This window comes from Camarhynchus parvulus, chromosome 8 (genome assembly GCF_901933205.1).
Source record: "Camarhynchus parvulus chromosome 8, STF_HiC, whole genome shotgun sequence".
NCBI classification, from domain to species: Eukaryota; Metazoa; Chordata; class Aves; order Passeriformes; family Thraupidae; genus Camarhynchus; species Camarhynchus parvulus.
The window spans coordinates 10,357,441-10,380,790 of record NC_044578.1 but is presented as its reverse complement, the minus strand read 5'-3'; the positions used below and the strand labels follow the sequence as shown (position 1 = coordinate 10,380,790).

At 38.3% G+C, this 23,350-nt stretch overlaps 1 protein-coding gene across 4 annotated transcripts in view; it reads left to right on the top strand.

Annotated features, from left to right (window-relative positions):
* ST3GAL3 (ST3 beta-galactoside alpha-2,3-sialyltransferase 3) overlaps nt 1–23,350 on the top strand; it is a 161,230-nt gene that overhangs the window by 45,772 nt on the left and 92,108 nt on the right. For all 4 annotated transcript variants that reach the window (XM_030953034.1, XM_030953033.1, XM_030953032.1 and 1 more), the window contains one exon: nt 15,098–15,190. In XM_030953034.1, coding sequence (XP_030808894.1) covers nt 15,098–15,190 — 93 coding nt within the window. The remainder of the gene's footprint in view (nt 1–15,097; nt 15,191–23,350) is intronic.

The window sequence follows — 23,350 nt, the reverse complement described above, 5'->3', positions numbered from 1 at the left end:
CTGTTTTTTAGCTTTTTAACTAGACTGATTTTTTTTTTCCAGGCTATTTCTGTGTATTTTGTAATGCCCAATTTATTGAACACGCCCGCTGCCTGTCCACACACAGTTGTCATCCCAGTCTGTGCTGCGTCCAAACCACTGCTTCAGTCTTCCTCTTCCTTCTCCTTCTGCTTGCACTGTCCTTTGCATTTTGCTTTTAGCAAATCCCCTTGAGTCTTCCTTCCCCTCAGGCCTCTGTGCCATTCTTTTTCCCCTTCTTTGCTGACTTACCTGTTTGATTACAGCGCTCCAAGGCACAGTCTGCTTTTTCTTATTCTTCAGCATGAGGCCAAATGAGGGTTTTACCTGCTAGAGGGCTTCCAGAGCACTGATTTATTTTCTTAAAACCTACCCATTATAAACTCTCTATTAGTTTGATTAAAAAAAGATTTTGTTGACTACTTAAAAAGATATACTCTAAATATGCATGTTTATTTTTCAAAGTCCTAGAGTTAGCTTCTAACAAGAGTTGTAACAAAATCAGCATGATTAAAATAAATACTACAGGTTAACTTAAGGGAAAAGAAAGCAAGTACTGTATGTAGGTGAAATAACTTTTAACTGCAGCTTTGTAAGGTGTTTCTTTTTTTTTTTTTTTTTTTTCCTTTTCTTTTTGTTGTGGTTTATTTGTTTCTTCTGTAAAATTAAAGCTGATCCTGCTTTGAGAATAGAGCTGATGACCCGCAAACTTCACTTCTGGCCTGAATTATTCTTGATTTTTTTTTTCTTTTTAATAGCATGGAAGACAGAAAATGGCTGAAAATACCATAAAATGTAGGAAATAATTTGGGAAGAAAAATGGCTGATAGTGCAGAGGACTTAGCTACCATTCTACAAGTTCACCTTTGTTGGTCAGAAATTTTGTGGTACCAAATTTCTAAGTACAGTCTGAATTCAGTGGGACTTAGTGGTTAAAAATACCTGCTGTGACTGAGTCAAGATGGTACCATCACAGAAGCACTTTCTGGTTTAAAAAAATGCTTAGAGTTGAAAGGGGTAATATGTTCTGCACTGATGACTTTACTGGCAGAAATAATTGAATTGTGTCTGTTGTTGTGATATAATCACTCTGGTGGAATCTTGCCATAAATCATAACTTTATAGGGTTCACTTAATTGTCAGCATGTGAGAATCTTGTGTGACTTGAAGCACTTAGGGCAACAATTAGTTTTCTTTGGATTCTTTTTCTTAATCTTTCATTTGCTCAAAACCTGTTGCTGGCTGTGTCAGTTGATGTCATTGAAGCTAATGGCCCATAAGACTAACATTTTCTGCAAAGGTGGATCTGCATTACACCTTAAGTGCTCTGACTTGCATTTTGGATGTCACACAAAGGAAAACATTTGACATAAGTAAGTAGTAATGTGTCCATTTGCCTTTGCAAACTTTATTTTTTTGTGTGCTGCTTTTTTTTTCTCTGGGGGGGGTGTTACAGGAATGTAATGGTTTTGTTCTCCCTGAATTCATGGAAATGCTAATGAAACCAGATTTGTTCACTTTGAAGAGGGAGGGGGGGGAGAGCAGGGCGGTTTAGGGGGGGGGAGCTGTGGGCGGATGGAAATGAAAAAAAAAGAAAAAAAAAAAAAAATGAAAAAAAAAAGAAAAAAAAAAAAAAAAGAAAAAAAAAAAAAAGTTCCAAAAAAAAAAAAAAAAAAAAAAAAAAAAAAAAAAAAAAAAAAAAAAAAAAAAAAAAAAAAAAAAAAAAAATAAAAAAAAAAAAAAAAAAAAAAACAAATAAAAAAAAAAAAAAAAAGATTTAAAGAATGTCAAAAAGGTAGAAAGGGCAAAGATTGTACCCAACAAAAAAAAAAAAAAAAAAAAAAAAAAAAAAAAAACACAACAAAAAAAAAAAACAAAAAAAAAAAAAAAAAAAAAAAAAAAAAAAAAAACAAAAAAAAAAAAAAAGCCGAGTGTGCTTTGTTTATTTGTTAAGTAAGTTTTATGAGTAGAGTTAAAAAAATTTTACAAAAAAAAAAAAATTCTTGAATCTGTGTTATTTTTTTTTTTTTTTTTTCTTTTTTCTTTTCCTTTTTTCTCTTTTTTGGCTTCTCCTTCATTTTTTTTCCACCTTTCTCTTTTTTTCTTTCTTCTTTCTTTTCTCCCCTCTTTAACTCATCCTTCTCTTTTCTTTCTTTTTTTTTTTTTTTTTCTTTTTTTTTCCAGAGCAACTGCATATATTGTGAAAAAAATTGAATTAATAGACCAATTGGAGAACTACGTTATACTACCCACCCCCACCCCCCCCCCCCCCCCCCCCCCCCCCCACCCCCCCACCCCCCCCCCCCCCCCCAAAACCCCCCCCCCCAACAAAACACCCCCCACACACAAAACCACAAACCCCCCCCACCCCCCCCTTTACAAAGTAAATTTTTTTTCTTCCTTTCCTCTTCTTTTTCCCCCCCTCCCCCCCCCTCTTTAAACACTTACCCCACACTATAAAAAGTTATTTTAAAAAAAAAAGACGGTAAGTTTGGATTGTAAAGGGTTAACAAAAAAAAAAAGAAAGAGAAAAAAGCAAACCCAGACAGAAAGCAAGAGGCCCCCTTAAACCAAAAAAAAAAACAAAGCATAAAAAAAAAAAAAAAAAAAAAAAAAAAGCAAAAAAAAAAAAAACACAAAAAAAAAAAAAAAACAAAAAAAAAAAAGAAAAATAAATTTTAAGAAAAATATTACTTGAAGGTACAATTTTACACTAACTATGTTGTTAAACACAATAACATAAATTAGTCTTAAGTAAAAGGATTTTTTGATGTGTTTTTTTTATTTTATTTTAGTGAATTTTGAAAGTAAAGATTAAAGATAAAAGTGACAACTACAAATAATTAACCACAAAAAAAGTTGAATTTGAAATGAAAAAAAATGGGGAGTGGAATAAACTGATAACATTAGCTGTAAGACCAGAAATTATAGTGTCAAGGCTAGCACTGGGTAGTGTCTAGAAAGAAGGACTGATCATGTTTAAAGGTTTTGCAGACATATGAAATCATAGGTTGTTGGGATGGAATTAGAAAGGGAAAGAAAAAAAAAAAAGAACACATAAGTTGGGAAGTTAGTTTCAGAAGTAATGAACAAAAAAGAAAAGCAAGTGTGAAGTTTGGGAAGATTGGTTATAATTAAGTAATAAGTGGTAATATTCGGTAGTGAATTTGGTATATTTATTTTAATGCAAGTGACTTGTTAAAAATTTTTATATTTGAGTCTTATTAATAACTTGGATTTTTGTATTAGACACATTCTCAGTTGATGAAGAAGAAGATAAAATGAGTTCAAATTGCTGGCAGTTTAGATATAATTATTCATTGCTTGATTTGATATTTATTATAAAAATTTTTTTTATAAGTACAAACACAGTCAAATCTTTTATGATTGGCTGGATTAAAGTCATTGTCCCCCAAAATCCGCTAATTGTGAATTAAAATGCAAAACAATGTGTTATGAAATCATGGTTTGACACAGGGTTTATACCTTTTTATCCTCAACCGTCCTAAATCTGAGGTTTCGGCCTTTTAAAGGAAAAAAGCCACTGGAAATGGATTATTTTGTGTGGAAAAAAAAAAAAAAGTTTAAAAGGGAAAAGTGTAAAAAAGTAATTTGTTTAAAGAGACTGAAAGTGTGTTGAATAGGAAGGAATAAAGAAAATTAATATTACAATAGGCATAACAAGCAGGAAATGTTTATGAACTTTAAATTGGTATGTATGTTTAAAGAACAAGGTGCAAACCTCTTGATTATGACAATGGCCTAGTATGTTTCCAAAAAAGTAAATCCATTTGTATTGAATTAATAACCCAAAAGTTGAATAAAAAACGTCTGGTTTGATTTTCCAAGGAAAGTGTAATTTGATGATTTGCATGAATTTGCTATAATGTGAAAGACGGCAAAAGAGAAAACACAAGAACACAGGGAAGAGGGAGGGGGGGCCCAGAGCAAAAGCAGAGAGCACCAAACGACAGCAAGAGCCCCCCGAAAGAAGGGGGGACACCAAGCACAACCCGCAGCGAAGCCAGCAAGCCCCACCAGAGAAACCACCCCGGCCGGAAAGGAGGAACCCCAAGAAGAGGGGAAAAGGAAACAGGAAAACACAAGCCCCCGAACCGCACTACCGAAGAGCACCGCAGGACCAGACAAAACCCAGTGCCAGCCCAATAAAGCGGCCGAGGAGGGAAAGGAGCGCGAAGAGAAAAAAGAACAGCGCCAACCGCATGCTACAGGACAAGAAGCCCAAAAGGGCCGCCCACGCAGAGAACACAAAAAGAGAGAGGCACAAGGCAGAAAGAGAGAACAAACACAACAGACAAAGCACAGAAAACCAAGACCACAACAGCAGAAGCACAAAAAAACAAACAAAAGCCAAGCTTTGTTGTACACCCCCCCCCTTCCCCCTTTAGACTGTTTCAATAAGAGAGTAATGCTTGAGAGCCAGAATAACTTCAAAAAAATGAATTCTATCTAAATTGTTAGTAATGTAAAAAAGACATTTTGGTTTTGATAGAAATTGGTGATAAAACAAAGGAAAAATTATTTTTTTTTTGGTTGGTGTTAAAAAAAAAGAACACAACACCAAAAAAGGGGAAGAAGGAAGGAGGTGTGTTGTTGGGAATAGAGGGAAAAAGAAGGATGAGGTTGTTAGAAAAGAGAGCGGTGGTGGTGGTGAAAGGGGGGGAGGTGTTGTAAGAAGCACCTCCAGCGGGTTTAGGAGGGGAAAAGGACACGCAAAAAAGGAAAAAGAAGGGACGGTGTTGTGCTGTTTTGGTTGTGGGGGCGCCGACGACAGAGGGGGAAGGAAGGGAACTAATGGGTGAAAAGGTTTTTTGTTTTTTTCCGGGCTTTGTCACTTATTTGGTAGAGTGCCGGGCGCTTTGGCAAGAACAGACACAAAAAAGGGTGGGCCCCCCTTGGGGGGGGGGAGGAGGGGGGGAGGGGAGGGGGGGGAAAAGAAAAAAAAAAAAAAAAGTGTTCTTTTTTTTTTTTTGTTTTGTTTTTTTGGGAAAAGAGAAAAAAAGGGGGGGGTGGCTTTGTTGGGTGGGGAGGTTTCAAGAGGGGGGGGGGAAAGGGAGGAAAGGGGGAGGAAAAAACAAAGAGGGAAGGGGGGGGGAGGAAGAAAAAAAAAGACTTAAAAAAAAGTGGGGGGGGAAGAAAAAAAAAAGAGGGAGAAGGAGGAAGGGGGGGGGGGGGGGGTGGGGCAGAAGAAGAGAGAAAAAAAAGGGGAAAGAAAAGGAAAGGGAACAAAATTATAGGTTTTTTATTTTTTTTTGTTTTTGGGGAAGATGGGATTAAGGGAGGGAAAGAAAAGTTTTTTTGTTGGGGGGGGGGGAAGTAGGGGGGGAGGTGTTGGGGGGGGGGGGGAAAAAGCGCCGGGAGAGGCCCCAAGGACCGCCAGAGAAGAGGAGAAGGGGGAAGAGGGGGGGGCCATTGCAATAAACAAAATGTGATCAAGGCTACTTTGCAGCAGGAAGGTTAATGGCAGCTGTGTCTGATGTGACATGTTTGGAGAAGGAGTCATATATAGCAGTTGTTGCTGTAAGATGTTTTTGAGGTTATGGGTGTTTAAATAAATTGTGAGGCTGAGGTGAGATTTTCTCTATTTGCTTTTGAGAAAACCAGGCAGTTAAATTAATTGTAATGAAATACTTTTTACTGTAACATTACAGAGAAGCTCATGTGATTCTTTCCCAGTTCACAGCAGAAATTAAAACAGGCAGAAATGCTACTGCTAACACTAGCTTGCAGCCCCACTCCTGCTCTAAGAAATCAGACTCAGGACCACAAAGGGAGGGACAGAAAACTGAGAACATGTATGTACTGTTCCTGCCTTGTCTGCCATGCAATCTGTTCCAACTCATCAAAGAATAAACTGAAAAGCCAACAAGCAGTGTTTTAAATTTCCATTTTGAATGTGTTTGAATAATTCTGGTTGATTTCAGACTTCTAAATTCCTACTTAGAAATATCTTCTCCCTGGCTCCTTAAAAGAGTTAATCTTGAAGACCTCAAAACTGTGAGTGGTGTCCTGTACAGCTGCAAAATGTCAGGTGCCTTCCTCCTGTCCCCTTTCATCTTCTGTTAGTGACCCTTTCTATATCATTGAAGGCAAAAATTCCCAAAGGTGCTTGTGTCACTGGACTGTTTGAGTCAGGGACTCTTGATCTGTACAGGAGTCAAAGCTGTATTTTAACATCTTGGAACTTGGCTCAGATGATTTTGTCAAGTGTTGCTATTTTGGTGAATTAACAAGGTGAGGGTAGGATTTGTCTTGTTAACAAGGGAAGCCTATGGCTCAGCCTTGGAGCTCTCCTTTAGCCTTTTCTCCAAACAATTTGGAAAAAACATTTCTCTCTGTCTCAGAGCCATGAATAACCACCTGATCTAGGGCTGGTGTTCAGTGGAGTTATGATGATACAAGATGAAGGACAGTCTGATTAATTGGACTATGCACAGTTCTTTGAAACAAACTTTATTGAGTTCTCTGACTCATGGTGCTTACCTGTGGCAGTTTGGGCAGTTGGTTAGGCAGCCTTTTCAGACAAACAGCTGCTCTTTGAAGTCAAGGAAGGAAAAAAAGGCATTTATCTTAGCAGAAGAACATTCACTAGAACAATGTATGGAGTAAACAGCAGGGGCTTTTTTGATCTGAGTGATTCTGCAGCTGTTCTTACTGTTAAAGGTTGCAGCTATTCTCTATTTTCCCTAAAGCAGTTTGGATTTTGTTTAGTTTTTTGAGGGCACTTTTAGTCACAGTAACTGCAAGGGTTCTTCCAGGACAGGGTTGTGCTCTGTATTTGCAGCAAAGTTTCTGGAGGAAATATTTTTCCTCCCGTAGTGTTCTTCTTAAGGTTTCAGTGTGGCACTTACTAAATTAATTGATGTCTGCTTGAATTCATGATATCTGTCTCTAATATAGGTCAGTGGAGACAGCCTCCTTTGGACTACTGTTTCAGAAAGAGGAGTGAGGAATATTCAAAACCTCATGACTATATACAGCATTTTGTAAAACTACTGTTAAACCACATTCCCCAATTGTGAGGTCACCTCTGCATACCAGCTAGAGCACTTTATTCACTGACCAGTGGTTTTTTTCTCTGAATTTCAATCCAGTCTGGAGAGGGGGGGAAGCACCCTTGCCATATCAAGTTGGGTTTTTTCTTTTGTTTAGAGGAGTTAAATTGTTATTTTTTCCCAGGCTCTCCAGACCTTCCAAAGAAGAGTTTAAAGGGCAGCTTTTATCACCTTTAGCCCTGGAAAGTCACTGAAGAAACTGAAAAGGGAGGATGTTGTGAAGTGTTCATGTTAGATTTCCATCTCTGTCAGTTGCTGTGAGAGATCTTTCCAAGTGGAGTTCATTCCCCTAAGGTTTGGTGTCTTCCAGCTGTCTGTGCAATAGATCTGCTGCTGTAACAGAAAGGGTTGAACTTCTTTTGGAAAATAGAAATGGCCAGACCAAAGACTCACCTGCTCCATTATCTTGTCTCAAAGTGTTCCCCTAGTTTAGGGAAGGAGAAAAATACACAACTGTGACACTGTCCTTGCTCCAGGGTCTGCTCTCCAGCTTCTGAGGGGAGGAAGCTTTAGGGTTCCCAAGTTAGGGATGCTGTAAAACTTCTTAATAGCTCTGGATCCCATTTATATATCTGGTGTCTGTAACATACTGATGTGGAGAAATCTGCTTATTAACTGTGTGTTATACAAGGGCTTTCTTTGCTATCTTCAGGGTATTTATGCTTGATGTTTCAATGATATAGGAAATAGTAAATCACAGTTGACTTATTCCATATTATTCTGCTGTTTTCTACACCTAGCAAAATGCTGAGTCCATAGCCTGGTGCATTCTACAATGAAATGAACTACATTTTTCTGAAGGAAGATTTAGTGATTAAAACCTTAGTGTGACTGATGTTCTCATGTGGCATTTAGAACTGCTAGGCACTGGACACTCAAATCTACTGAAGTGTATTATCCACAGACATATAACTGTAATTTTGGCTATGCTGCTCCAGGAATTCTTAGGTGACCTTTTTTTTCCCCCACAGCTATAGGCTTTGGGGAAGTATCTTTGTTTTCAGATGTACTGATTCCTGTTAGTTTGAGCAGAGGATTCCTGGATTCTAATTGGATTGAATTATTTATTCTCATCTCTTTAGCACTTGTTTGTCTCTTCTGGACCTACACTGCTGGGTTCATTATACTACAAGTAGAAAAACTCAGTTTCTTGTCCAAAGAAAGCATTGCCTATTTGTAGATGTAACAGATGAGTGTTGGTGAGGAAGATTTATGGGTTACAGCAACAAAATTATGACACTGCAATTTATCTTCCTTCATTCCTTTGTGTGGCAAAAATCGATGTGATAGGTAAGCATTTTATTTCCTATTGGGCTTGTAGTTGCTTCATTTTTTATGGCCATTGCACTAACAGTTGTTTTTAAGAGGCTTTTAAATAGCTAATCACAGCATTTAGTTTCTGCAGGCTTTGAGAATACATGGCCCAATATCAGGGTGCACTCTAGTTCCTGGCTTTGGAGAAACGGAGACATTCTTTAGAAGGTTCTTGAAAAAGGAGTTGAGCTAGGAATCCCAACTGACTGATGAGAGAGTTTTTATTGGCTACTGAGTCCTAACACATCCCATCTCCAAACAGTGTGGTTATCCTCCATTAGGTTAGCCTATCTGTAAAACCAGAATGCTGATACTTATCACTGAGGATGGAAACCCAGGAATTTTGAACTTATGGAAACTAGAATAGGTCAAAGTCTAGTAATATACATTGGGGAATTGTGTTGATTGTCAGCAAGTTACTTCATCATTAAGTTATATGTTTTTTGTCCAAAGATTAGTAAATAATCAAAAACTCAGGGAGCAGTCATCTTCATTTTTTTGTCTTTCTTTGGTAAACAGCTGCCTTCTGTGAAAATAAAATTTCTGGGTTTCATGCTTTTTGTTTAGTCTAATAATTGATATTTTAGCCAACTGTTTTTTCCTTTCCATGTTTCTTTAAAAATACAAGCTAACCTGAAATGGAATGTTTTCTTTGGTCCTCATCTGTGTCTATTTGAACACAATCCTGCTTTTTCTCTGGGCTACTAGTCTTGAAGGTAAGATGTAACCTAAACAGATTTTTTTTTCAAGGGAAAGTTTACAGAAACCAAAGGAGATCGAGGATATTACTCAATCTTGGAGGAGTATGCAGCATGAGGTCACATACAAAATGTGCCATGGACTTTGGTTGCATTTCTTATCTTTATCCTTTAAATCTGTTTTTTGTTAGCCTCAGGACTTGTTTCTTTATTTACTTACTTAAACAAATACAAACTGTCTACCTTGAAAGCTTTTAATTCTTTTTTCCACAAGAATCTCAACCCTTTTTTGGCACTGATAAAAGGTTGTTACTTGAGAAGCTCCAGGCAGGGTTCTTGGTCCTTGGAACCATAAGGGATGGTACAATGAGATATTCCTTTCTGATAGAGAAATCACTTACAGCTGTATTTCTTAAGATGTTTATGTATTTAGCATGGCTGGGACTAATCTGAAATTACTTCTTCTGCCTAGTGGTCCATTTTCTACTATTGCAAAGACCAGGAATGGAATTTAGTAAGGAAGTAGGATCCTCATGACTTTTTTGTGGGTGGAAGCCCTTTCAGTGTGTTTGTGCAAAGATGGCATTTCAGAGGGTGAGTGGCATTGCAGTGTCACTGCTCTGAGCTGTCCCTGCCCCTCTGCCTGCCCTGCACTTCCCAAGGGCAGAACTGGCTTCGTGTCACCTCTTCCTTCAGGGATGTGAAGGTAGGTCGTGGGTTTTGGTGGAATGTCTTCAAAACTTTGTTTTCCTGGACCAATTTAATGTAACCTAATCTTCTTCAGCTGCTGTTCTTGAGTAGTCCAAATAAATAAATAGAACTATGTGTTGATTATCCTTGTAAATTAATTTCGTGAGAAGCCACAGCTCTTGATAGAGAAGCAGAATTAACCATTCATCATGTCTTTTTAGAAACAGGGATTTGGATCATCGTTCCTTGTATTTGGCCATACAACCTCCCTGGGGAACTTGCTTACATGCTGGAGTAGCATTTAAAATATTTACATTTCTTTTGCTGGCTATAGGGCAGTAGATGCAGTTCCCATCTCTTTCAATGTAAGCATTTTGCCTTTCCTCTTCTTTCTACTAATTCCTTTCATTTGTTTACTTTTTCCTCAGCTGGAAAATAGCAAATATCAAATGATCAGGCTGTGTAATGCTTTGAACCCAAGTTTGCAAACTTGTAAGAACTGTAATTGGAGCTTCTTAAAATTCTGGTTCAGTGTTTCCCAAGCCACACTGGTGAATGTGGATCTCCAGCCATGTACCCAGGGGAGGGTTTTGTGGTGGTGTCTTCCATTCAGAGTGACATGATGGTCACAACTCTACTTATGAAGGCAGAGATGGAGATGCATTTTTCAGTGCCCTGGTGTATGGGATTGACTACCCTGGAGGTGAATGTAAATGACTTCTCTTCCTCAGGCTGAGTAGCAGTAACTGAGGGAAACTGAGCAGAGAGTTTTATTCCAGGAGTCTACAAAATTGTCCTTTGGCCAACACTGAGCCATGACTGAATATGGTGGATACATCTGAACCAGGGAGTCCTACCTAAATTAAAATGCTCTGAATCTTACAGGGTGTAGCTATGTGGTCTCAGTATTAACTGCTTTGATTTAGTGATCTGCCAAATTATGTGCTAATATTTCATTATTGTTCCATAGTACCTCACTATGTTTTATACGCCTTCATTTCATGTTCTCATTCCAGCTCCTATTCATTCTTCCTGTATCATGACAAAAGCTTTGTAGAACTGCTTTGTAGGCATAAGACCCTGTTTATTTTGAACCAAAGAGAAAGAAACCCCAAGGAGAAGGATCAGCCTAGAGAGCACGTTGCCAAGGACTCCTTTACTTGTTTGAGAAATGTGTCAGTTCATATATTTTGTGTGCAAGAGTAACAGGAAGAGACATCAGTCCTCAAATAAGATGATCTCAAGTAGATGAAGTTTTTGATTTTTACAAGCTGCAGTTTAAATTCCATGTGAAAGGCAAAGCAGCAAAATCTGTCTCTTCAAGTAGATTTTGTAATATTCAATTACATTAGCTTAGTTGTGGTCATTTTTTTAGTAATCTAAACACTGAGTTGTATTACTAATTTCTTTTTTTAAAAGGATTTAGATTCCAGTCTATGAGGATGACATGCTGTCCCTGATCAGGACACGATGAAGGAATTAACCATGGTGACGTTTTCATATTTGAGATTAAAAGGAGACACACATCTGCCAAATGCAAGCAGAAGGAAAAATCTTGTTACTTTTTCTAAATCCTCTGAAAGCAGCTGGATTTTTAACTTATCCAAATTGTGAAATTTTGTTGAGATTGATGTCCACATAACAGTGTAGAGAAGCACAGAATATCATAAGAATTCAGGATATCTGCTGGTCTCATAAGAGAAAAGTCAGAAAAAAAAGCAAGAGTGCATTTTCTCTTCAGTGGAATAAGCCAATTACTTCCCTTTAACTTCACCCTCATGCAGGCACTTGTTTAAAAACAGCAGATGTTTACAGTTACTGACTGTGACTTGTTTTTCTCATTTATTCTGAAGAAATTTTTTACTTTACCGGGTTTTTCCTGCACAAAATCTGAGCAAAATTTAAAGGGTTCACAGTGTCATCTAATTGCATTATTTCTGCTGTCTCCACTAGCTCTTTAGCTACCTCAGCCCAGCATGAGCATTGAGAGATGGAATAATGTATCTGGACCTGGAAGATGTAGGGGAGATTTGCACCCTTCTGTCATAAGTGTCATGATGCTCCTGGCTGGCTGGCTTCTCAGGATGGCCTTGGAATCCAGGCACAGTAATGGGGCTAGTGAGATGAAGCTATTTACTAGCTTCTAAAGCACTAAGAAAGTAAAAGTGTTTGGTTTTCCCATTTGGAAATAAAAGCATTGTCAAAGAGGCACCAATATATGCAGCAGTGTAGTAGATACATTGTCATCAAATACAAAGATGGTGCTCATTTGTAGACTTCAGTTCTGTGCAGTTCTTTTATTACAGAACCACATAGCTACAAACACAGTGTGATTTTTCAAAGTTGGATTTGTTTGAAAGATGTGTAGTACTCTATGGGATGCTTCATGGAGGATGTTTTACACCCTGATTTACGGAACACTGATCTCTGAAAGATTTGTGGATCTTGCAGGAAAAAATACCCGCAAAGCAAATGTATGTATCTAAAATGAAGTTAACTTGGATAGCTTCATATGGTAGCAGAATGGTAAACAGCAAGGCTGCACCCAGCCTTACTCTAAATTTGCTCTGGGTTACACCTACTAGGAGCTTATCATTATGAGCATATTGGCAGTGACAGTATGCAATGCCTATTTCAAAGAGATTGAACAAATAAAACATGTCCTTAGATGGATTTAAAATGTAGAGTGCCCCTTTCTAGTTTTCTGTAGATGGGTGACTCAAAATGCGGCACCGAGAAAGGAGATGAGCAAATGTTGAATGATATGAGATGGCAGCTATGGTTGGCTTAGAGAACTGTTCTGCCTCTGGCACTTTGGATCATGAACTTCATCACATCCAAGAAATGTTAACAGCTCGGTCTGGGGGCTTTAGCAGCTCTGAGAGTCTTTGTGGGTTTGTACTGACAGCTCCCCTCCATCAGTATGCAGCGATTGGCATGCGGGGGGCTCACATGCAGGAGGGTCTCAGCCTGCTATTCTTGTGCAGAAACACCATGATGGGCATCTGAGTGACGTTTTAATTTGATAATGAAAGCACCATTAAATCAGAAAAGAGAAAAATGCCTGTGTTTGTGGCACAAGATATTTTGTGTGACCACTGGGGTCATTTGAGACAGGCCTGCTGTTGAAATAGTTATACAAGTTTGCCAGCAATGACTCACTACTGTGGTGACTGCAGATAAATTCCAGTTGCTTTTTACTTGTTTTTGGAGGTTTTGGTATTAGGGGTTTCTGTATTTTGCCTAAAAATTAAAATTCTCGCAAGCTTAGGTTTGGTTGAAAAAAGTTAAAATTTCCCACATTTCTTCATATCTGAAATGCTTCAAGAAGCTGTGATCAATACATCCTACTGTCCCTTTTGACTGTGTCAGAAAGGGATATAATATACCTTAGCATCATTAAAGCCTTTTGTTTTGTCAGTCCTTCATGTGCCTATTTATAAAGAGATCCTGACCGGTGTAAGAATGCAAATCATTTTGGATTCTCCTTTCTCAGATGTTTTCTCATTGCTCTCATTTAAAGAAATGTATTATGATATCGCATCATCACCTATGGAAATCAAACTCATGGATTTGGGTTGTGCTAGATAATATTACACCTCTCTCTTTCTCTCCATGTCTATATCATATATTTAGAGATATCTATACTTTTTTGTAAATAATTGGCAGTGTAAATGGCTAAATGTATTGTTCTTCCATCCTACAGATGAGGAATTTTGGTGGTAAAATACTGCATATTTGGACCATAACCATGCAGGATACCTGTGGCAGAATTAAATAGGATCTGTGTTCTTAAGCTTTTTATGGTGCATTTTAGCTTAAAAAGTCTTACGAAATTGAATACTTACAATGACTATTTATCTTCTCTCATTTCTTTTCTTTTCCAGCTGTTGAAGGTTTAGATTTTTATTCAGCAGAAATAGATTTTATTCTTTAAGAGCCACAGAGGTTCTGTATGTATGTATATATGCGGAATTGCAGGGGTTCTGTATACATAGAGACCATTCTCCTACAGTCTAGGAGCTAGTTTATGCAGCTAATTGTAAAATTAATTGTCCATCTATTGTCCATCCATTTGGAACTGGCTACTGGCCTCTTGAGAGGGAATGCAAGACCAGTATAAGAAAAATAGTTACTACCAGTTCAGCATGGAGTTATTGTCCTTCCTATATGTAATTTCGAAACTCTGAATCCACATTCATTGCAGGTAGTAGTAGTTTGCTGGTTAAGTGATAATGGTGATGCCTGGGAAAGAACATGATTGGGATAATAACAGGCTCCTCAGAAATGATTTTGTGGTTCTACTCTGTGGGGCTGCATTGTCATCTTCATTTGAGTGCTACTGTTGAACTGGAGGAAGAAACCTTTCATTACTTGCCTGTTGCTGATAATGATGCAGCAAGAATTGTTATCGATGAGTCTGCAGCTTCCACTGAATGTTGAGCGTGGAACTGTAAATGCTTTCTTGGTTGTTCTTTGAAGGAATATTAACAATCCTCATATTATGGCTGACACTAAGATAGCTAATGTTACTTTGAAAGCACGAGTGAATTAATTACCCTTGTAATGCTTTAATGAAATGGATGAACGTAAAAATTTTGCAGGTGGTGAATAGGGGACACAAAATTAAATGGTTTTTTTCAGGTAACTAAGTAGACCCATGGTAAATGCATGTGCTCGACTGAAATATCTTTAATTGAGTTGCTACTCTTGTTTCTGTACAGCAACTGAATGAAAAAACACTCACATATTCTAAATTTGGCTCAAGAGTTACTAGCCAAGCTGAATTAAGACACCTCAACAAAGCAGCAGCAATGTCATCTCTTCAAATACTGAAAGCATTCATCCCTTGATGATACCCTGCCAATACTGCTTGAAGCTTTGTTTCAAATTCCTGGAACTATCTTCAAGTAATCTTCTAAATAATACTTTTCTATAATTGTAACTTTGATCATAACTTAGAAAAATAGCCAAAGCAAAGTGCTGTTTATGTCTTTTTTCCTTTTGAAAGGTTGAAGTCTAAAATGATTATTGATATTTTTCTTCCAGGAGCTTTACCTTTCTAGCTATGAAAATCTTTCAGCAAAACCAGTGGTTTAGTGGTATTTCAGATATCTTTACCTCTCTGCTTTGTTTGTTGTTCTTCTGTGATGCCATAGTGCAACAAATAAATAATGGTCTGTGTTTGCAATTACTCCCTGCGGCTCTTTTCTGCAAAGCTGAGGAGAAAAATTACTTGGATGATTGCAAAAACTAGTTCATAGCCAGGAGAGTCCTGATTCTGTACTTGTTTTTTCACAGGCCTCCAGAACTGGCATCAAAGTATGCCAATTTCTCTGAGGGAATGTGCAAGCCAGGCTATGCATCAGCGCTCATGACTGTCATCTTCCCAAAGTAAGTAATCACTGTGGGAGTTTTTCCCCACTTCCCCCGACGACTTCTCATGCTTCAAGGGGGTGATAGGCAGAGTTTGTCTTGAAAAGTGTCATTACTCTGTCACTTGATTGGTTCATGGAGAGACCAGTGCTGAAATTCTGAACAGTTTGAGTGGTCAGTGGCAATGGCTTAGTTGACTTCAGTCTGACGAGGACTTTGCTCAAAGAGTAGAGATTCCCAGGTGTTGAGTAATAAAACAAATTATGTTGTCAGTGCATGATACAAACGTGTGGTCAGGCTCACTGCTAGTACCAGATGATGCAATGCCTGGGGAGCTTTGGTCATGATTAAGTTATCTGGAGGAGATAGTAAAGTGTGATGTTTTGTTGTCATTGGTTTTGGGTTTTCTTGTTCTTGGGAGAACAGGATAAAGCATCCCTCAGGTGCCTGGAGTTTATAGAATTGGTGGGAGACAGTTCAGAAAATTGATTGGCAGGAACATTAATCTGTTGAGGCTCAAGGATTTCAGTTTGGTGCATTGAATGGAAAATTTGACCAAACAGTTTGACCATTGTACAAGCTTCTTGTTCACGTGGAAGAGATGCTCTAGTGCAATGATCTCTTTGGCAAAAGAGATTATGGACTTCTTAACATAACTGGCACTTTTCCAAAAGAGATATTTTATTTCTTTTGAGGAGGGAATTTCCATGACCCGTGCATCTAAAAGTTAGGTTGAGTGATCATGGCCTTCAAGCCAAGCCTGAAACTGGTGGTATCTTCTGTCTTTGTTTTTGTTGACAAGCATGGTGACTGGAAGCTTTTTTAAAATAAAAAAAAAATACATCTGACATTGCCTTGTAACCAGTAGATACTACAGACATGCCTTAAAAACAAAACACAACAAAACACTGAAGTTCTCCATCACCAGTGTAAACCAAACAATTATCAGTATTATTTTCTGTGAGAATTTTGGAACTCTGGGTAGAGTATAAATATTAGAACTGAAAGTGAGTGCTTTTAAATCAGTGTTTGTGTACATATTAAATGTAAATAGTAGAGAGTAGGATGAACTCATTATTACAAAACTATTAATCTTATTTTAATTTTAAAAAGACTTTGGCTTTGAGAAGGAGCTTTTTAGCCTCCTAGAATCTGAAGTGATACTGACTCTCTCCCTCAGAAGCTGCTAGCAGATCTCTGTTCAGTCACCTCCCAGTAGCTGACTGCATTGAACTAATTCCATGCAAAGAGGTACAAACGTGTCTCTAGTCAAAGCAAGTGTTCATACACTGAAAAATTGTATTCACAATTTTAAAGACAGCAACTCACCAGGTATTTATGTTCAGGTGCTTGTTTAGCATGGACCCTAAAACTTAACTAATGTTGACATTTTTTCCTGTGACATCTTTGATTTATTTACAAATTGAATTCAGTGTTGGACATTTAATTATTTTACCCAGTTCTGCTGCAAGGATGGCTGACCAGTAGTTCTGAAAAAAAAATTGCTACACTTAAAATTCCTTCTCTTCTGCAACTTTCCTTGTACTCAGAGAACTATGAAAGTTAGTAATACTAAGCCAGGGTATTCAATATATTTAGAACTCTTAAAGCCAAATTATCATGCCTGTTCATTTAAAGATTGGAGCTGCATGATTTTTTTTATTCTAGCTTCTGTTTTCAGTTGATTGTGTCATTAGGAAACCATCATCTCTACAACTGACGTTTTTTAGGCGCGGTCTTTGTGGTAAAATGTGTGGTTTTGTTGGGTGTTTTTAATATTTGGATAAAGTTGGTTTGGCTGTTTTCAAGCATTAATAAAATGAATAAATGTTTTCCCATTTTAAGGTTTCTGACTTTTTAGTGCAATTTTAAATGTGGATAGGCAAAATATGGTGATAATAGTTGAAATAGAATAAGTATTTCTCAGAGGATGTAGCTCTTCTTGGTAAGTGCTTTTTTTACTGGTAAAAATGAGAATTCAGACTTTAGCAAGCATAAGCAAGTGCTGGATGGATTAAAGAGCAATGGCCTGAGAAATACCAAAGTGTGGTTGATGGTAAGGAAACAATGTTTGTTTGTTTTTTTATTTGCTTGCTTTAATGAGGTCCTCAGTCAATCACTTCTCATTCTAGCAATGCTTTATCCCTTCATCAATAATCCTATCTGGAAAAAATCCTAGGTTGTGAGTACTAAATAAAGGGTCAGTTATTTCTAGAGAACAATCTGGATTACCTGATTTAAATGGCCACAGTCCAACAAAATGTTTGTTAATATATCCAACATGAAATAAAACATCTGGGAGGAACAAATACAGATTTTACCTTCAAGATAGAAAAAAACCCTCTATCTTGGAAACAGGCAGAGAAATCTTCATGTCATCTTAACAAAATACCATTTCTTAAGTGCTATTTCATATGTGCACAAAAAAGTTGAGAATTTTGTGTGAAACACTGACTTAAAATTAAAATACAAAACCTCTCAATCCAAGATTTCTAGACTACTGTGTCCAGTTTCAATGGTAAAGTGTGAGAAGGGAGAGGAAATAAGAGATGGAAGAAAAGCCACAAAAATGAACAACGACTTGCTTAAACAGTAAAGTAAACAAGACTCCTAGAAATAAGTCATCTTTCTGAAGCAGAAGTTGTATCCAAATGAGGAGAGTAGGAAAGAGCATTAACTTTGGCAAGTTAAATATAAACCATAATGAGGTAGAGCAAAAAAAATGTTGAGGAACAACTTTGTAGAAACTTTAAAAAATAATAAAGCTTTTTATCTAACTGTCAAAGGCAGAAAGCCTGTCAGAGATCCCGATGAGCTGATAGAGGTTCCTAATATTACATGTGAGCTGAGGGAAGGTAAAGCTGGTGCAGAGGAGTTATTTGCATTACTATTCACTGCAGAACAGTTCCCATGTGGACCCTTCATTTCCAGGGGACAGGCTGGGGGAATGTGACAGAAGCTTGACGTTTTGGAGTGAATTCCAACACAAAGAATTGCTAGGAAAAGTTCTCATTTTGTGAGGAACTCGGTGTTGAAGTTGCTGAGTTACACACGGTTGTGTGTAATCATTGCTTAAATTGGGCTTAGAATGGAGGAATGAAAAGCAGTAAACGTGCTGGGCTTTTCAAGAAGGCTCTGGGAGGTTCATTGGGAAAGTGGAAGCTAAGAGCAAGCCTGGTTTCTCTATCAGGCTCTTCTTAGAACCCAAAAAAAAATAATAGAATTAGTGTTTCTTCACAGATAAAGAGGAGACAAGTTGTCTTCTGCAGCAGGAGCTTCTGCCCTGTAAATCTGTTTGTTGTGTTTCAATGACTGGATCAGCATTTGATAAAGGTGATTTAACTAATACAATACATCTGGATTTCTTAAAAAAACCCATAATACACACGTACAAAAAACCCCCAAGCAAACAAACCCCTGCCAGAAAAACCAAAAACCAACCAAACATTTGCTGTTTGAAAGATTTTTGGAAAGTTAAACTGGTGAAATGCTGTAGTGATTAGATAGTGACTAGGTAAATAGTGAAAACTATTTACCTATGAAAACTGTAGAAAAGATAAGATTGGACAGTACAGGGATGTTACTTCTGGAGTCTTCTGGAAGAAAGTATGCTGGGATCTGTGCTGTTCCAAGTGCCCATAAACTGCCTGGAATGGAGGATAAATAATGAAGCACTAACACATTTTTCCAGGTGGTAAGACCAAGAACTGACTGTGAGGAATGTCAGAGGGATCTCACAGTGGTAAGTGGTGGGGCAAGAAAATGGCTGGCCAAATTCAGTTCTGATAGAGATAAGATAGTGTTTGTGGAGAAGACTGATCTGATAGTTTGTGGTGTGTGGAGGACTTAGTTGTGCCTTAGTTATAGTCTATGAAGTACAGCTAGCAGAGGGTGTTTGCGAGCCTCTATAACACAGTGAATGATGTGGTTTGACAAGATTTGGATATATTAAATGCAAATAGTGTGCTCCAGGTTTAAAATAAATCAAGGTAAGTACTATTTCATGCTATTTCCACTTATATTTTTCTGCAAATGGGCTCCATAGTAGGCAAAAGATTTTAAAAAATAAAATATACTCTTAAGTATTCAGGTATGGAACTCTCTAAGTTACATCCTAAATGGATGTTGAGGGCATCATGTAGCTTGATGTAGTCCCTCTTTCTTAGGCTTTTGACTGGAGTGTTGTCCCATGGACTCAGACATCAGGTGTTGGACAAAATGGATGTCTGGTCTAATCCCCTGCACCCATGCCTTTCTTTTCTGGGCTTTTTAATGATTGTGCCTTAAAGGCAGAGTGACATAGCTTCAGAAAAACATGCTGTAATCTAAGTCACGACAGTGGCTTCACACCAAGAGAAGTGGGTGCATGATCTCAGTACTGCATCCCAGTGTAAGGTCTGGCCAACTGGGCTGCTGCTCACTGAAAATGAAGGAGCTATCTAATTTCTCACTTTCCAGGACAATAAGATTCTGCCTCTTGCAAATCTCTCAACAGCAGATAATGACTCAAAGTGCCTGGTGAAGTTACTGGTTTCAGAATGAGACAAACGAAATGGCAAGTGTGTTTGGTAGAATGGCATCAGTAGGTCAGTGAATTAGACTACTATGTTCAGTGAATTACACTATTTTAGTTGGTCTGAGGTCACCTACAAGTCTGGAGTTAATGCTTTGACCTTTTTGTAGAAGGCACTAACTTGTATTTGCAGTGGTAACACTGCAGTCTCCTGCGTGTCTGGCCTTGCTGTGGAAACGATGCTGCCTGTGTACAGCTCTTTCTATGCCCTATTCTTTATCAAATGAGAAAAGAGATCTCTGCCCACAGTTTGTGGCTGGCATGCCAGCCTAGGACAGTTCAGCTACTCAATACTCAGCTGCAATTTTCCAACCACAAGCTCTTGTAATTTGGCAGCTAATACTAAAAATTAGAGGAGGCGGTAAATGGAGTGGGAATGTCTGCAGCCTGCAGACTTGTGTATCTGTGTGTGGTAGGGGAACATGGCAAAGAATTATTTAAAGAGTATCTGAAAGTATTTCAGAGTAAGGGAGAAAGGAGAAGTTCAATACACAACAAATCTGTTGGTGTTGTGACCAAAAGAGTGAATTTATGATTTGTGATTCAGATACAGAAGACTGTTTTTGCACCAAGGATAAGATTGTAAGCACTTTCTAGTCAACTGGTGCTAAGAAATAGCCTGATATGAATCACAAACCTTTAAAAGTCAATTCAGATATAAAATCAGTCTGGTTTGTTTGATTATTCTGGTGTGAACTTCTATTGATTATCAATTGGTAGTTTCTTTACAGTCATATTTTCCCCCCTCTTATTTTTCAATACTGTAGCCTGCTCATCACTCAGGCGATAAACAGCTCTCCTGTAAAGTCTTCTGGGTTTATATTTTCATGCTGAATTGCTTCTTTGTACATAAAGTTCAAAAATTTTAAAGCTTTCATATCAGCAGAGAGTGCATGACACGGATTTATGCCAGCCACAGAAATTTCAGTGGCTTTCTCTGAAGTCATTCTTCTGTGGGTTTTTTTTCTGATGTTTAGTTCCCCCTTGATTTTGTAGGTCACAGACTCCTGTGCCTTTCTCCACTTCCTCAGGCTGGGGGAGTGTAGATAGGGCAGCACCAGAAGACCTTTCTTTAGAGTGTAGACTCCTGTCTCCTTCACATCAGAGCTTGGTAAAATTTCTTTACCATTTCTTTTTTACAGATATGGTTTTGCAGTTTTTGTACTTTAGGGAAAAAAACCCCATTCTTATATGCAAATGGAGGATAGGGACTGGGTGGAAATGGAGCTTCAGCAAGGGCTTTAGTAGGAGTCAGGATAATTTAAAAATGTGGTCCCCTGATCCTAAGTATTTCCACATTCATTTCCATATCTCCTCTCAGGAAGCTGTGCTTCTTATAACAAGCACACAATAGCATCTGTCCATCCCACACATTTCTGCTTTGTTGTTTAGATATTCAGAAAAAAAAATATTCCAGAAAGAGAATTTTTTAACGCTCTGCTTGGACCTGACTTTCTGCATGTCTGACTGTCTCCATGCCTCATGAATTACTGCCATACCCAGCATGGGCTTGTACTGAAGTGACAGGACATGAGCTCAGTGCTTAGGGGCTGTCAGTGCAGGTGATGGCTACTTGCTCTGTGATTTACTATTTAAGGAGAGCAGAGGAAGGCAAAGGATGGCAGCTTCATGTGGCTCCTGAGAGCTCATGAAGGAATAGACTGGATAATTAATGTGCCACTGAGGATTGCTACAGGGATTCAAAACTGTTGCCTGACTGTAGTGTGGTGCCTCTGCTGCATAGCTTGGGGTCTTCTCAGGTGCAGTGGACAGTATCTCTTACTTTTTTAGAATATATAAAATTGTGTGTGTGTATATATATATATATATATATATATATATATATATATATATATATATAATTGTGTGTATATATATATATACTGAATTAGTTATTGCAGTTATTGATAGTAGGGTTTTTTTGTCTTCTAAGTTTAAGTATAAAGTACATCTCATTTTGAAACACACTAAGCTGGTTCATTTTGTTAATATGAGCTGTGAAAGCAGCTTGTGTTCAATGAAGAGTGGACACATCTCAAGACTTCCACTGAAGTCAGGGTCCCTGTGTCCCAGACACTGCTGTGAGAGTTTTCTGTTTTCCTTCAAAAAAGGATTGATGCTGTTCTGGGCATGGGGAGTATTCAAATCCCTGTCCCTTCTTTAAACCTCTTGTTCTGTGCCTGTGTATTCATTCAGGAATTGTGTGTGATGGTGACAGAGATGGTTTCAGAGCTCACAGTTACATCTGGAGTCCCAGTTACTGCTGTAATCACAGCTCTGGAAGGAACTTCCTAGGTGCCAGTGCTCAAATGGGTGTTTGGGGAAGCTGAGCTGCTGACCTGGAATCTTCATCACACCTCCCACCTGTCACCACATCAAAACCTAAGAGAATATAATTGTTGCTTTATTGAGGTTTGAATTTGAAGGGACAAGTTGATACAGGTGTATTTTCTTCTAAGCAGTACTGAACATCATCAATTTCCTTCATTTTCTTGGTTAACTGTGGCTAAAAGGGTTCAAGACTCACAGGAGGGGAAAGGAAGGATAAAAGAGAAGTTGTTGGTGCCCTGGTCAGTTGAGCTGTCAGGGTTTTCCATTTCTCCAAGCTCCAGGCTGATAAAAGCCTGCCCATGCCATGCCAGGGGATTGAAGCCTGCTGCTGCTCACCCTTACCTCCTGTCACCTCCTTATTCTGTGTTTTGTAAATCCCAGGCTAAACAAACATGCAAGCCAAAACACACACCCTCTCAAATCACTTCTGGTGTCTGGGTAGCACCTCCCCACGCAGAGCTCTGTGGCTTTTCCAGTAACACATCTTCCCATGCAGTCAGCTGCTGTTCCACTGTCACTGCTGGCAAAGGCAATATTTTGCACTTCCCTACCTTTCTTTCCTTGTGAATTTTATGAAGTGCTACCTTTTTTCTCCTTTATATGTTGGTTCTGGAAAAATTTTCTCAGCTTTTTCACCTCTGCAGTTAGTGTGTCAGGTATTATATATAATTTGAAAGCAGTTACTAAGAGGATGATTTTAAAAAGTATGTATTAGTGTCGATTTTGAGTGACAATTGGGGTCAGAGTATACAGCAGGTAAAATTCCCATGTTTGTTTTATTATCATGGACTCGTTTGAGATATTTAAATCTCTCGTACTTCGGCCTAAAGGTGACAGGTATGTTATCTCACTAAATATTTTTGCAGAGGCTGGGTTTAGTGAACATACAGCACAGTCTGCTAAGAGATATTTGCTTTCAATGTTCAAACTGGGATTGTTGTCTGAGCTCGTGGTGCTATTTATAGCTGGGCCAATTGGATTGCCCTTTGCAACACCCTGACTGCTTCAGTCCCTTGCACCTGCCTTGTCTGTAGGAGGAAGCTGGGATTAAGGAGCAGCATTTGTTAACTCATGTCCAGAGTGTTGCAAACCTCTGGTACTGAAGTGATGGTAACTAAAGCTTTGTTTAATGTGTTGTCATATAACTTAATTTCTCTGTGGCAGATTCCCTTCATTCATTTTTTATTGTAGAGAGCAGTGCTTGGGAACGTAATTCCAGAGAGGAGCAGATGAATCCTGACACAACTTCACTGCTAGCTCTGAAATTCATGCAC